Here is a 16,480-nt window from a genome sequence, read left to right as displayed (position 1 = left end):
TACTGGGACTACATCAAAATAAAAGGCTTCTGCATGGGACGCCTGGGTGGCTCAGTTGGTTAAGCAGCTGCCTTTGGCTCAGGTCATGGTCCAAGTGTCCATATTGCACTCCCTGCTCAGTGGGGTGTCTGCTTCTCCTTCTGCCAGCATCTCCCTCTGCTTCTCCCTCCACCTGCCCCTCCTCCTGTTTGTGCTGTCAAATAAATAAAATCTTAAAAAAAAAAAAAAAAAGACTTCTGCACAGTGAAAGAAACAATCAGCAAAACTGAAAGGCAACCTACTGAATGGGAGAAGATATTTGCAAATGACATACCCGATAAAGGGGTAGTATCCAAAATACATAAAGAACTTAGCAAACTCAATACCCAAAAAACAAAGCGTCCAATTAAAAAATGGGCAGAAGACATTAACAGATATTTCTCCAAAGACATACAGATGGCCAACAGATAGACAAAAAGATGTTCTTCGTCACTTGCCATCAGGGAAGTGCAAATCACAACTACAATATCACCTCACACCTGTCAGAACAGTTAAAATCAACAACGGTAGAAACAACAGCTGTCAGTGAGGATGTGGAGAAAAAGATACCCTCATGCACTGTTGCTGGGAAGGCAGCTATGCTCACCACTATACCACCAACGCTGCACTGTTGCTGGGAATGCAAATTGGTGCAGCCACTCTGGAGAACAGTATGGAGGTTCCTCAAAAAGTTAAAAACAGAACTACCTTATGATCCAGCAATCAGACTACTGGGTATTTACCCAAAGAATACAAGAACACGAATTCAAAGGGACACGTGCACTCCTATACTTAGAACAGCATTATTTACAACAGCCAAGATATGGAAGCAGCCAATTAAAAAGAATGAAATCTTGCCATTTGCAATGACGTGGATAGAGCTAGAGAGTAAAATGCTAAGCAAGATAAGTCAGAGAAGGACAAACACCATACGATCTCACTCATGTGTAATTTAAGAAACCAAACAAATGAGCAAAGGCGGGGAAAGAGACAAATCAAGAAACAGATCTTAACTACAGAGAACCAACTGGTGGTTACCAGAGGGGAGGTGGGTGAGGGGATGTGTGAAACAGGTGATGGGGATTAAGGAGGGCATATGTGATGAGCACTGGGTGATGGACAGAAGTGCTGAATTGCTGTATTGTGCATCTGGAACTAATTTAACACTGTATGTTAACTAACTGGAATTAAGAACAGTAAAAAAGGGGTTTTCTGAAGTCTTCTGGAAGAAGGGTTGACACAATTTTTAGTGTTCATTTGTGGTGATGTCTTTTATAAATCTGGTTCCATTCTGATGGGAGAGCCATCCATCAGATGGCTTTGGAATTTCTCATTACAGTAGAAGTCCACTTAAAAAATCTGATTCAGAAAAGAAATCAAGGAATAATACTAGGTTTAGGAAAAGTTCTCTCTATATTAAACGGCTGTACTTTATTAGGCCCCCTGAGATGCATTCGGATCGACAATGCAAATACATATCAACATAGAACTTTTCAAGAATATATACTACATACAACAGCAAAGTTTTAAAAAGCATTCTTCAATTTGGCAGATACCAAAAAGTTTGGCCTTTTTTAGGGTTATTGGAAACTTGCCTGGGGCCATTAATAAACTGAACTTCTATATCCATTTGGCTTTGTTAGAACCTGGAGGTGAAATGACAAATGAGTGTACCCCTAGACTCTATCTTAAATACCATAATAGTGTTCAAATAGTATTTTTTTAAAAATTTGTTCTGATTATAAAGATAATGCACAATCAATGCCAGAAACACGAACACAGAAAAAAAAAATACTAATAAAAACAAAACTTACATCCTACCACAGAAAGATAACCACAGTTAATTCAGTAAATATCACTCCAGATACTTCCCCATGCATACAGAAACAAAAACAGAATACAATGTAAATTGTACAGAATACAATTCTGTAGGGATGGGATGGACCGTGGTGGCATTTTACAACCTGGTGTTCTTTACTCATATATTATGTCTCTAATGTTTTTTCAGGCAACAAAATTTTCCCTCTTATGGCTTTACTGTGTTCCATCAATTACACAAATGCTGATGTATTTTTTTTTTAAAGATTTATTCATTTGACAGACAGAGATCACAAGGAGGCAGAGAAACAGGCAGAGAGAGAGAGAGAGGAGGAAGAAGGCTCCCTGCTGAGCAGAGAGCCCGATGTGGGGCTCGATCCCAGGTCCCTGGGATCATGACCTGAGCCGAAAGTAGAGGCTTTAACCCACTGAGCCACCCAGGCGCCCCCAAATGCTGATGTATTTAATAAAGTCTATTAACTGGAGTATTTTAGGTTGCTTCCAACTTTTTTTTGCCATTATAAAAAAAATGATTATATTTCCATACCTTTATCTCTATGCAATTGTGTAGTATAATTGTGCAATTGTCCAATTATCCCCTTAGGAGAAATTTCTAAGATAAATTTGTATCAAGTGGAATTTCTGGATCAAAGGTTTTTAAATTTTGAACATATTCCAAACTTCCTCTTCAGAAGAGCTGTACAAACTTTACCTTCCCCGCCAACATGACGTGAATATATTTCTTTCCTCAAAGCTTTAGCCAAAACTGAGTAATCTGTCATTCTTTTCAGTTTTGAAATCTATATTTTAATTATATTTCACTGAGAACTAGTGAGGTTGAGTATTTTTTCATTCTTCCTACTTCTATAATAAACAGCTGGAATATGCCTTTGTCTACTTTCTTACTATCCAATGGCATTTTAGTCTAACTTGAAGACTGACTGATCTCCTTTCCTAATACAGGTGGGATTTTATTTCTTACGTTGGTAATGATTTTACTCATCACAGATACATAAAAGGTCAAAGAGCTATTGCTCTCAGTCTCAAAATTCATCTTACCTGATCTACCCCTTGTGGATATCTCACATGTCAGTCGCTTGAAATATTCTGGGAGATCAGCATATTCATTTCCATAGGAGATGACCTTAATTCCTTTGTCCAGCATGTTTTCTCGAAGCTTCTTGAACTCATCCACATCTCCTCTCCGAACGAGCATGAAGTGTTCTAAGTCAGATTTATGCTTCACAGCTTCCAGAAAAAGGGCTTGGAAAGTGGTGTCATCCACAGTCCAGCCACAGCCCAGGAAAAGGAATGACTTGTTTTCATAGAGTTTCTGAATCTCTCTCTTGCGGGAAAAGAATCAACACGTTAATGACACTGTGAAGACACATGTAAGACATGTCCAAAACAAAAAGGTCAACAGGATCATAACTACAATGTTTAATAGACTGTGATAGCTAATTAGCCAAATTGCAAGATCAGACTCTTTTGTGGGATGAATATAAAGAGGGTATATTCATCCCACAAAGGAGTCTGATCTTATTGTTTATTCCTATAACTTGATGACTGGTCTAAAATTTTATCTTTACTGGACATTCTACTGCTCTCTATTCAGGCTTTCACTGATTAGGCGGCAGTGGGCTACTTGCTATACAGTTTATCTGTCAGATCTGTATGTCCAGAGGCCATAAGGCACTGAGAAATTTTCAATATATCTTACTCTTCCCATTTTTTCTTTCTTTTTTTTTTAAAAGATTTTATTTATTTGACAGACAGAGCTCACAGGTAGGCAGAGAAGCAGGCCAGGGTGGGAGGGAAGCAGGCTCCCTGCTAAGCAGAGAGCCCGATGCAGGGCTCAATCCCCAGACCCTGAGATCATGACCTGAGCCATAGGCAGAGAGGCTTAATGCACTGAGCCACCCAGGTGCCTCCCTCTTTCCATTTTCTAGATCATTATTTTCCTTTTTCTGCTTTATAAACTGAACCACGGGATCACCAGAGAAGATAATTCCATTACCAGATTTGCTAAAAAAAAAAAAAAAAAGACACTTACCAAGAACATTAATATGTATGTGTGTATATATATACATATGTATAATATACAAACATCAGAGATGATTCTGCTCTAGGGATCACTCAGTGTCAAAGATAGATGCAATAAAAAAACATGTCAGGGAAAGTATAGGTAAAAAAAAGTCCCTTATGCTTTAGAAAGTATTACATTTCCCTGGTTTTTCTTTTGCTACGTCATATAAAAAGACATTATCATTCTAAGCAACCTACCCCTGAAAAGAGCTAGTATACACCGTTCTCAGATTGGGGGGCGGGCAGTGAATTTTCCCCACATAACCCTGGCCAGACAGTGCTTTACATGTATGTGTGAACAAGTCTAAGACTTGTATCTCAAAGAACCCACAAGCCTTTTCCATAAAGTTTTATCACCCTACTTAGAATTTCTTTGCACTGAGCAGTAAGTGTGATAATTCAATATAAGCCTATCACCGTTCACACACAGTCTTTTCAGAATGTATATTCTAGAGTGACTGGTTGGTAAAAAAGTGCATATATTATTACTGGCACAGAGGTGGTTTCATACTGTAATAAACCAAATGGTGAGGAAGGATAATAACGTCATCTTTGTAGGCAGGGAGGGTGCTGGTGACAGAATGCCATCTGCTGGCTGTCAATCAAGAACAAAATAAAGGGGTTGCCTGGGTGGCTCAGTGGGTTAAAGCCTCTCTCTGCCTTTGGCTCAGGTCATGATCTCAGGGTCCTGGGATCGAGTCCCGCATCAGGCTCTCTGTTCAGCAGGGAGCCTATTTCCTCCAATCTCTCTCTCTCTGCCTGCCTCACTGCCTACTTGTCATCTCTGTCAAATAAATAAATGAATAAAATCTTTGGGTGCCTGAGTGGCTCAGTGGGTTAAATCTCTGCCTTTGGCTCAGGTCATGATCTCAGGGTCCTGGGATTGAGTCCTGCACTGCGCTCTCTGCTCAGCAGGGAGCCTGCTTCCTCCTCTTTCTCTCTGCCTACTTGTGATCTCTGTCTGTCAAATAAATAAATAATATCTTAAAAAAAAAAAAGAAGAAGAACGAGGTAAAAACCCCTGGCTGGACACCTGAAGAGACATTCTGCATTTCCTATACTAGCACATGCACAACCACAAGCTAAGCAGCACAGAAAGAAAGCTTCACTTTCCAGTTTTAACTCACGGGGAAAACATTATCCCGTAAAGACCAAGGGTGTATTCAGAGGTTTCCCAGGAAGGCTTTCCTGCGACCAGCAAGAGCAGTGCCACTCACCATAACTTCAGTGTTCCTGAGCACATTCTGGTACCCAGCTGGATGGAGGACAATACCACTAGGATTGGTGTAGACCCCGTGGATGTGTAAGACACTCAGCTTCCGCTTCTCCTGAGCCCACTCTAGAACCTGTATAACACAAATATAGCTCAACCAAGTTGGCAGGGCTGAGCATTTGCTTAAAGGTCCCCATGGGAACAAGGCTGCTTTGATGGATTAGGCTGCTGGCATGACACTTCATGATACCGTAGGGCAAGCACGTAAGGCTTAGTGTGGCTTCAGTTTCATTCCAGGTACAGCTGTTAGGGCTGATGGAAGCATGTCTGGTGATTTCGCTTTGAACGTAACCATCAAAAACTCAAGTGTCATCATTTGCAGAAATGCTAGGGCTCGTACCACTGGTGATACACATGACAGTTTGGGAAGACTGTTTCGGCAAAGATCCCCAAGGTATCATGCGTCCTATATCCAGGCCCTGTGCAGTCCCTTTTCACACTTACTCCAGGCTTGGCCACTGGCTTGCTTCAGCCAACAGGGCCTTAGCAAACAGGATGCAAGCAGCAGCTTGAAAAATGTTGGTACAAATTTCATTTCCCTTTTGCGGCTTCTGGAAGCCGGCACCATCACATAAGAAGCCTCAGCTAGCCTCCTAGAGCTACGTGGCCCAGCCAAATGCCCACACCGGCAGACATGGGAGCAGGGCCATCTGACAGCAACCCGGCCTGGGCCAAGCCACCTCCTGACTGCAGCCATGTGGGTAACCAGCAAAACCAGCACAACTGCCCTGGTTCTGAGCCCAGCTCAAATGCTCACTCACGATATCAGATGCAAATAAAATGTTTGAAGCCCCAAAGTTTCCAGGTGGTTTTTTTGTGTAGTGGATAAGCAACTTTGTCTCCTGAGTTACCTAAAAGGCTACCAGTGAAAAACAATCACTTAGATGATAAGGGTAAAGAGAGCCACCTGGATGTCACTGTTCCATTTCCTCAAGGACTTGAGAAAGCATAATTTCATTCTCATATCATTCTAGAGAAATCAGGTTTGGGTTAGTGAAGAGGCACAGAGATGCTGAACGTTGAGTAACACCAGGCTACAATCTCACCACCAGTGAACTGCATTAATGCACTCAATTTCAATACTGCCCTCTTGTGGACTAAAACCACAAAGCAAACCTTCCAGGATGAAAATGCAAGAGAAAAGAGCCAAGTCTGAGAGAAGAAACCCCTTACTTTGAAAAGGCCCTTATGCTTCTGTTGCTGGTCATAATCCCAGGAGGTTATATCAGGAACATCAGAGAAGCTGTTTCTTGCCATTATTTTTTGAATTTCATTCAATCGTCTATGAATTCAAAAAGTATTTACTGAGCACCTGCTATGTGCCAAGTACTATCTTAGACGTCAGGGTAAGGGCTGATGTGGTATCTGTGCAAATGGAGGTGCTGTTTCCATGGGACAAACAGCGAGAAAACAAACCAAGATAAAAACTGAAAGTTACAGTAAAGTGCCATGAAAGAAATGGGTAAAAAAATAAGGACAGGCCCCTTCAAAAAACGTAAGGGCAGGTCAGAGAGAGACTTACAGGCGAAGAAGGAGCTAACCATACCAACCACGCAGGTATCAGGTGGGAAACATGCCAGTCAGAGCCAATTGGCCTTCACGGCACCATTTCTTTACATTTGATTTATTTTTAAAACCTGACCGCAAGCTCGGCCAAATCACAAGAATGGCATTGAAGCTGCTGCTCTGGCAAAGACAGTACCATGACAATAAATGTCAGCAGGTGAATCAGTTTTCTATTCAAACTATTTATCTGGGCTCTAAGTCAGACAGGTTCCTTGGAAAACAAAGTGGAGAAGGAAAATTGCAAAATACAAAGCAGGACAAATGAGACTTGGTAGCATTTTATAACCTGTTTTTTCTTTCTTCCTTCTTCATTCATCATCTCTGATAATGGTAATGGAAATATTTTCCTTTTCATGGTTTCACTGTATTTCATCAATTAAGTAATGGCAATCCATCTACAGAATCTCCTACTGGTGTGGAAGTTCAAATTACAAATTCAAGTGACCATTCTAATAAAAAAGCCTTATCTTATTAGTTGACATAGATCAACATCTATAATTCAGTATTATGGTAAGTGGCTCAACTACAGCATGGGCTGTATTAAAAACAAAACAAAACAAAACAAAACAAAACAAAACAAAAGAAAACACTCCTGAGGTTTCCACTGAACATCAACTTCAGCCCAGCTATCACTTGGCTTGAAAGTTGCTCTTCAACATCAAAAAGTAGTTTTCATATATTTCTTATAGAAGCCATGAAGAATATATCCTAAGAAAGAACTCTAAATCAGTATTGTGCTCATCTGATATTAGCAAATGTTAAGAAGATCTTACAGTTTAAATGACTTCCTATAACCTTGCTTTGAAATTGCGTGAAATTGTCAAAACTCACAGACCTGAATACTTTTCAGAGCCGTGCATTTTTTACTCTGTATTGATTTTATCTCAAAACGAAAAAATAAAAATTCAACTAGGGACAAGAATCTTCCTTTTATACCTCAACATAAATACCAGCAGTGTATAATATACCAACTAGGAAACAGTTTTTCTGATGAAGATACAACCCACTAGCCTGAAGAAGAGAACAATCCCTTACTTGTTACCTTTTTCTCATCAGTAAGGTCAAGGGATTCGAGTTGTTTTCCCTGATCTGCTGCATACAGTTCCAGGAGATTATCAAAATTTGTAGTTAATACCAGGGCTCCATTTTCCATCAGGTGAAGAACTGACTGAAGAAGCTGTTTTCCAGAATCTTCCATCTTTGACTCCAAATCATCAAATACTTCATATAAACAGTCCTTGAAAAATGTGGACCGAACATTACTAGTTCGCTGGGAAGGGATTAGAAAGAGAAAAATTAATTCCACGTGTTTTGTCGGTCACTTGTTTTGATTACAATAATATAGCAAATTTTTGAAGAATACTGTGTACTTAAGAATAAGGATAAAATATTGTCTACCTCAGAAAGTTATACTAAGAAAAACAGGAAACATGCCATGTGCTTATTAGCACAATGCCTAGCACATAGTAAGTGATCAGTACTATTACATCATATGCAAAAAAGCATAAATTCTCTAAACAAGCATTTTTATAGATTGAAGAAAACGGGCATGGCTAAGATGTTTATGGATTTAGAAAAAATGGCTTATCTTATTCCTGCCTGCTTTTTTCCCTTAGCATAATTCAGGAATTTGTTTACAGGTATGCTGGGAAAAATAGTATACAACAAAGGTTACCATAAATCTGCATTTTGCAACTGTTTTTAAAAATACCAAACATTAATCAGTTCTAAGAAGACTTCTTCCTTTGTTTTTTAAAAAATTTATTTAAATTTTAAGATTTTTTAAAAAACTTACTCATTAGAGAGAGAGAGAGAACATGTGCACATGAGCAGAAGGGAGGGTTAGAGCGAGAGGGTGAAGCAGACTCCCTGCCGAGCAGGGAGCGCAATGCGGGGGGGCTTGATCCCAGGACCCGGAGATCATGACCTGGGCTTACAGCACACGATTAACCAACTGAGCCACCCAGGTGCCCTTCCTCCTTCTTTACATATGATTTACCTGAATAAGGGCTTTCCCAGTTTCATTCTGAGTATATGTAAATATCTCAATGACTAATGAGGAAACAGAATACAAACCCCAAGTAGGAAGGTAGCTTTATAACTTAAAAGAAGTGAGCCCAGGGACACAGGAATTTCAAACGGAACGTAACTGCGTAATGTGCTATAACAAATGTCTAATCCCTATTTTGTTCCTGCAACTATCAGCCCGTTAGATAGTATCAAAGCAAGAATCAGTTCATAAAGGCCCCAGTATTTCCCAAACTCCAAGTAACTGTACTCAGCTGCTATAACGTAAGTGTTTGAGCTCCTTTTGTTTTTTCTCAAATTAGTCCCCCTACCTTCCTGGTTTTGTGTCTCCTTCTTTTTTTTTTTTTTTTTTTTTAAAGATTTTATTTATTTATTTGACAGAGATCACAAGTAGGCAGAGAGGCAGGCAGAGAGAGAGGAGGAAGCAGGCTCCCTGCTGAGCAGAGAGCCCGATGCGGGGCTCGATCCCAGGACCCTGAGATCATGACCTGAGCCGAAAGCAGAGGCTTTAACCCACTGAGCCACCCAGGCGCCCCTGTGTCTCCTTCTAATAGCTCAATGCTCAGAGAAAGATCTGTTTCCATGGAACCACGTAAGCAGATTCATAAAATACATTTCCATTTGCAAATTCTTTTCCTAATTTTTCAAAGAACTTTATAAAATTATCCAGTCTTTAAATTATACCTACCAACTAAAAGAAATGGTAAATATTTAAACATTGGAAAACTAGAGCACAGAGGTGAAACTAAAACCACAAAGCAAAGGTGGTGACACGCCCTGAAGTTTATCTGGTCAATCACAGTCCATGCAACATCTACCATTAGACAGGATTCTCATGATAGGCTGTTGTCAGTGGGCTCAGAGTCTCTTCTGGTGCCAGACAGATGGTATAGCCCATATTTATGTGGTTAAGAATGTGGGGCATGCTTTTCAACTGCGACTTGAACAATCCGATCAGAAACAGTGAAGAATTTACAACCATACTTAATGAATTTCACCACATACATGAACTATATAAAAAATACGATTCCCCTTTAGTATCTACAAAATCACAACCCATTTACCCTACAGTCTTGCAATCCCATCTCTGGGAATATATCCCACAGATATACTACAAACAAATGAAATGACATACACAAGGTTATCACTGCTCTGTTATCTGTAATAATAAAGGCCTGGAAACAAGCCATGCAAGCTGTGTGTAGGAAATTGAGTTGGTCAAGAACCCATAAAGGAGGCCAGTATGGAAAGATCTCCAGGATATACTATTAAGTAAAATAAACAAGATACCGAACAGTACATTTAGAGTGTTACCTTTTGACATGGGGGATGGAAGAGGTAGTGAGATAGAATAAATCTAGTCCTATTTGCTTGTTTTGCGAAAAAGGAACACTGAAAGTATACTCAAAAAGTTAATAACAGTGGTGACCTATTGGGGAGGGGTGAGTTTGGGAAGAGAAGGTAGACAAAGACATGGTGGGAATGAGATGTTGGAATGTACGTAAACCTTTTTACCTCATTTTGATTTCTGCAAGGTGCATACATAATATCTGTTCAAAAAAGCAAAACTAGGGACGCCTGAGTGGCTCAGTTGGTTAAGCAGCTGCCTTCGCTCAGGTCATGATCCCAGCGTCCTGGGATCGAGTCCCACATCGGGCTCCTTGCTCAGCAGGGAGCCTGCTTCTCCCTCTGCCTCTGCCTGCCATTCTGTCTGCCTGTGCTCGCTCTCTCCCCATCTCTCTCTCTGATAAATAAATAAAATCTTAAAAAAAAAAAAAAAAAAAAAAAGCAAAACTAAGCTTAAAATTAAATAAAAACTATGGTGATTTTAAGAACTTCCTTGTTGTGTTTTATATCTTCATTTTGTACTCTGATTCATACACAGTTAATAGAACTCCATATTCCAGTGCCAGTTTAATTATTACACACACAGATAAAAATACCTGCGCATACAGACGGGTAATTATGGGTGTGGACTATTTTCTTGCTTGTAAGGAAAGAAATACAAAAGGTTAAAAGCCTGGGAATAAATGTTCTAAATCACTTATTTGAGCTATCTCTTAGTTCTATTTCTTTAAGTTCCTACATCTTGTGTATGGACACAGAGAGGAAGTTAAGAGGCTTTCTGCAGCTGTGCTAATGATTTCCTCAGTCTTTTTTTTAAATTATTTTTTTAATTTCTTTTATTTCCTCAGACTTAAAATGAACATTTCTTTCTCTTGAAATATGTGACCCTAGAACTAACTTTCCCACCAGTAGCCTAAACAAAGACAAAGGAATGAAAACAAACAAGGAGGTTCCATAGTCAAAAGGAAATGCCAAACTCCCACACAATTTTATGGAAGTTTTCTTATTCACTTAAAACAGTGAAATGAAACCAATGGTACTTGAGTTCCTTCTACCCTTAACTCTCATTTTTCTGATCCCAGATACAGTAAACACAAAATCCTGACTCTTTCTCACCAAGGTTACGGACATTCAGGGTGTACTTACTATGTGCCAAACACTTCATATACATTGTCTAACTTACTCTTCATGAGTTAAGGAGTATTAGCCCAGTTTTACAGATGCAAAAATAGATTCTGAGAATTGAATTTTCCCAAAGTCCCAGTGCATTTAAATGGCAGAGTCTGATTCTGAAACCCAAGTTCTCTCTACTGAATGCACAGTATCACCTCCCTAGTGTAAGAAACTGGCTCAGTAGATGGGCCTATTGAATTAACCTGCCATATTATTGCTGTTAGATTCTTTAATTAAGGAAAAAAAAAAGATAATTTCATGGCACCTGGGTGGCTCAGTCAGTTGAGTGGCTGCCTCTGGCTCAGGTCATGATCCCAGGGTCCTGGGATCAAGCCCCACATAGGGCTCCCGGCTCGGCTGGGAATCTGCTTCTCCCTCTCCCTCTGCCTGCTGCTCTGCCTACTTGTGCTATGTCTCTGTCAAATAAATAAATAAAATCTTTTTAAAAAATCTTTTTAAATTTTAAAAAATCTTTTAAAATCTTTTAAAAAGATTAAAAAAAAAGATTTTATTTATTTATTTGACAGAGATTACAAGTAGACAGAGAGGCAGGCAGAGAGAGAGAGAGAGGAAGGGAAGCAGGCTCCCTGCCGAGCAGAGAGCCCAATGCAGGGCTCAATCCCAGGACCCTCATGACCTGAGCTGAAGGCAGAGGCTTTCACACACTGAGCCACCCAAGCACCCCTAAAAAAAAAAAAAAAAAAAAAGACAAAAAAAATAAAAAGACCATTTCAAACATATATAAAGTAAAAAAAATATAAGCCCCACTGTACACCCATCATCCAGTTTCGACCATTATCACATATGACCAATCTTATTTAACCTAAATTCCCTTCCACTATAACACTGCCATGCTCTCCCCTTGAACAGAATTTTTCTGAAGCAGTTCCTAAGCGTTCATGCAGCTACTACAACAATTTCCCAAAGCCCCCCTAAAAGAAAAAAAGAAATAATATTAATTCCTTATTGTCAAATACTCAGTGTTCACATTTCCCTAAATGTGTGTCCTTTTTTTTTAAGCCTTTGGTTTGCCTCTATTTTTTTCCTTACGTATCCTCTATTAAAGTGGGTTTTTGGGTGCCTGGTTGGCTCAGTGGGTTAAGCCTATGCCTTTGGCTCAGGTCATGATCTCAGGGTCCTGGGATGGAGCCCCGGTATGGACTCTCTGCTCAGCAGGGAGCATGCTTCCCCCACCCCCCTCTCTGCCTGCCTCTCTGCCTACTTGTGATCTGTCAAATAAATAACTAAAATCTTCAAAAAAATAAATAAAGTAGGTTTCAAAACATGGCCCATGGGCCCTGTGGATCTCTAAGATTCTTTAAGGAGTTTGCAAAGTAAAATTATTTTCATAATAATATTAAGGTAATTTCTGTCTTTTAAACTGTGCCGATATGTGCACCAATGGTACAAAAGCAATCGTGGGTAAAACTGCTAATGACTTAGTGTGAATCAAGAGAGTAGAACTCAGCTGTGCCTGTAATCATTGCATTCTTCATGACCAAAGACTTAGAAAAAAATCCCAGTTTCACTTAAAAATGTTCTTAATGAAGCAGTAAAAATTATTAATTGTATTAAATCCTGACCCTTCCTTTTAAAAGTCTGTATGAAGAAAGAGGAAATGTGCACAGAGCACTTCTGCTGCAGCCTGAAGTATGATGGCTGTGTCCAGGCAAAACATTTGCATGATTGAACTGCAAGCTCAATTATCCGTTTTTTCATCAAACATTATTTTTACTTGAACAAATGATAAACTAGTCATTCAGAGCTGGGCATTCTCAGGCATTTTTGAAAAAACGAATGAAGTGAGCCTGCCATTTTGAGGAAAACAACTGAGGACTGCTGTTATGGTTGCCTATGACAAAAGTGGAGCTTTCAAGCAAAAACCAGAAATTAAAAAAAAATTATTTAAAATCAATTTAGTTGACATACAGGGTAATATTAGTTTTAGGGGTTGAATTTAGTTATTTATCAGTTGCATGTAATACCCAGAGCTCATTCCATCAGGCGCCCTCCTTAATGTCCATCACCCCATTACTCCCTCCCCTCCAGCAATGCTCAGTTTTTTCCCCTAGAGTTAAGAGTCTCTTATAGTTTGTCTCCCTCTCTTTTTAATCTTATTTTTCCTTCCCTTCTCCTATGTTCATCTGTTTTGTTTCTTAAATTCCATATATAAGTGAAATCATACAGTATTTGTCTTTCTGACTTAATTCACTTAACATTATACCCTCCTGCCCCATCCACATCATTGCAAATGGCAAGACTTCATTTTTTCTGATGGCTAGCATTATATATATTATGTATCTTCTTTATCCATCCAACTGTCCAGGGACATCTGGGTTCTTTCCATGTTTTCGCTATTGTGGACATTGCTGCTATAAACACCGGTGTGCATGTGCCCCTTTGAATCACTGTTTTTGTTTCATTTGTATAAATACCCAGTAGTGTGACTGCTGGGCTGTAGGGTAGCTCTATTTTTAACTTTCTGAGGAACCTCTATACTGCTTCCCAGAGTGGCTCACCAGTTTGCATTCCCACCAACAGTGTAGGAGGGTTCCCCTTTCTCTACATCTTCACTGACATCTATTGTTTCCTGACTTGTTAATTTTATAGCCATCCTGACTGGTGTGAGGTGGTATCTCATTGTGGTTTTGATTTGTATCTCCCTGATGCCAAGTGATGTTGAGCATTTTTTCATGTGTCTGCTGTTAGTCATCTGAATGTCTTCTTTGGAGAAATGTCTGTTCATGTCTTCTTGCCCATTTCGTGACTACAGTTTTTTCTTTTTTGGGTGCTGAGTTTATAGATTTTGGGTACTAGCCCTGTATCTGATACGTCATTTTTGAATATCTTCTCCCATTCTGTAGGTTGCATTCTAGCTTTGTTGATTGTTTCCTTTGCTGTGCAAAAAAAAAAAAAAAAAAAGTTTATCCTGATAAAGTCCCAATGGTTCATTTTTGGTTTTGTTTCCTGTGCCTTTGGAAAAGTGTCTAGCAAGAAGTTGCTGTGGCCAAGGTCACAGAAATTGCTGCCTGTGTTGTCTTTTAGAATTTTGATGGCTTCCTATCTCACATTTAAGTCTTTCATCCATTCTGAGTTTATTTTTGTGTGTAGCATAAGGAAATGGTTCAGTTTCATTTTTCTGCATGTGGCTGTCCAATTTTCCCAACATCATTTGTTGAAGAGACTGTCTTTTTTCCATTGGACATTCTTTCCTGCTTTGTCAAAGATTAGTTGGCCAAAGAGTTGAGGGTCCATTTCTGGGCTCTCTATTCTGTTCTGTTGGTCTATGTGTCTGTTTTTGTGTCAATACCATACTGTCTTGATGATTACAGCTTTATAATAGAGCTTAAAGCCTGGAATTGTGATGCCTCCAGCTTTGGTTTTCTTTTTTAACATTACTTTGGCTATTTGTGGTCTATTCTGGTTCCAAACACACTTTAGAACTGAAAAACCAGAATTTTAGAAAACTCTAATCTGCTACCAGGAGCTTGACAACCTCCAAATATTTATGTGATGAGACTGGTGGTGTTATTAATGAATGTAGTTTTTGAGCTGTGTAGTGAAATGTTTCAATATCTAGAGGATATATGTAACTCAGTGAACCAAGATTTTCTAAATGACAGATGCTACAAAATCATGCATGGGTGAAAGATTTATTCTAAGTGCAAGATGGATCATGGATTTTAATGCAGCAGAATAGGAAAAGTTCAGATTCCATACTGCTCTTAATCTTTAGGAAGGAAGCTACCACTTAACTGAGTTTTTAGTGTAGTATCAACGGTGAATATCTCTAAGTATCTAAAAAGACTATTAAAATACTTCTTTCTTTGCCAGCTACACACCAGTGATACCTGACTTTTTCCATATACTTAAACCAAAACAACACACAGTATATACAGCAGATAGGAGAATGCAGTTGTATTCTATTAAGCCAGATGTTAAAAAGATTCTTTAAAGTGTGAAACAATAAATTTTTCATTTTTGGAAAATGTAATTATTTTCCACAAACATGTTAATTACATTTACATGTGATAGGCTTATTGGTACACTTAAGTAAATATTTTAAACATTTCTCAATTTTTAATAGTGAATGTTGACAGAAATACTCTATAGAAACAACAGCTACTTGAGTTTCTCAATAATTTTTAAGAGTATATAAAGGAGTCTTGAGACCAAAAAGTTTGATAATTTCTCCTCTACTGCAACTGACACTAACCCACAACTACATTTTAAGGTTAATAATAAATTTTCATCCAAAGATAATTAGTGACCCCAGTTTGATGTTTGTTGGGTATACACTTACTGACACTGACTTCAAAACTTCTCATTACTTTCAATCACAATTCACCCAACTAGTAAAATCATGCTTTCTGTTCTCAGGAGACCACTGTGATGGATGAGTGAAGGTTACAGCCAAGACAAGAGAGTGGCATGACAACACTGTACATCCTAGTCTGAAAGAGAACGTCTTCATCCACAGACCAGTCTTCCTAGTCTAACACAGTACTCATGAGCTTCCCCCCCACCAAGATATCATTTTTGTTAATTAACTGGCTGACACACTTCCGTAATACTTTTCCTTTAAATTTTTTGGCTATGTACTCTTTAATTACCTTTTTATACAACACCAATTTTGTATTTTTTAAGACATTAAGAAAGTTTTCTTTCCTCTTTGCTCTCAAGTGTGCTTTATCAGATATTAATACAGCCACTCTCACTTTCTATTGATTAATATTTTAATTACACATTTTCTTTCCTTTTACGTTTAACAACTCTACTGACATACAATTCTCATAACAATTCACCTATTTGAAGTGTAAATTCAATGATTATTTATAGATTCACAGATACCGCAACTGTCACCACAGTCAATTTTAGAACATGTCATCATATCAAAAGAAACCACGTAGCCTTTAAATATCACCTGGCTGCCCTCCATCTGTGCTCTAGTCCTTGCCAACTACTAATCGACTTTCTGTCTCTTAACAGATTTCCTTATTCTGAACATTCTGCATGAATGCAGCCATCTAATATGTGGTCTTTTGTGACTGGCTTCCATTACGCTAAGGGTCATTCAAACTGCAGCATGTTATCAGTACTGAACTCCCTTTAATTGGCAAGTAGTATTCCATTGTATGAATGTGCTGCATTTTGTTTATCCACTAGACAGTA

At 38.9% G+C, this 16,480-nt stretch overlaps 1 protein-coding gene across 12 annotated transcripts in view; it reads right to left on the bottom strand.

The window, feature by feature from the left end:
• FAM118B (family with sequence similarity 118 member B) overlaps positions 1-16,480 on the bottom strand; it is a 50,467-nt gene that overhangs the window by 3,292 nt on the left and 30,695 nt on the right. For all 12 annotated transcript variants that reach the window (XM_082683904.1, XM_082683909.1, XM_082683906.1 and 9 more), the window contains 3 exons: positions 7,803-8,030; positions 5,139-5,267; positions 2,896-3,181 (listed from right to left, as the gene is read on the bottom strand). In XM_082683904.1, coding sequence (XP_082540030.1) covers positions 2,896-3,181; positions 5,139-5,267; positions 7,803-8,030 — 643 coding nt within the window. The remainder of the gene's footprint in view (positions 1-2,895; positions 3,182-5,138; positions 5,268-7,802; positions 8,031-16,480) is intronic.

Source organism: Mustela nivalis, assembly GCF_964662115.1.
Source record: "Mustela nivalis genome assembly, chromosome: 9".
Classification (NCBI taxonomy): Eukaryota; Metazoa; Chordata; class Mammalia; order Carnivora; family Mustelidae; genus Mustela; species Mustela nivalis.
The sequence above is the reverse complement of the archived record's forward strand: the minus strand, read 5'-3'. Positions and strand labels throughout refer to the sequence as shown.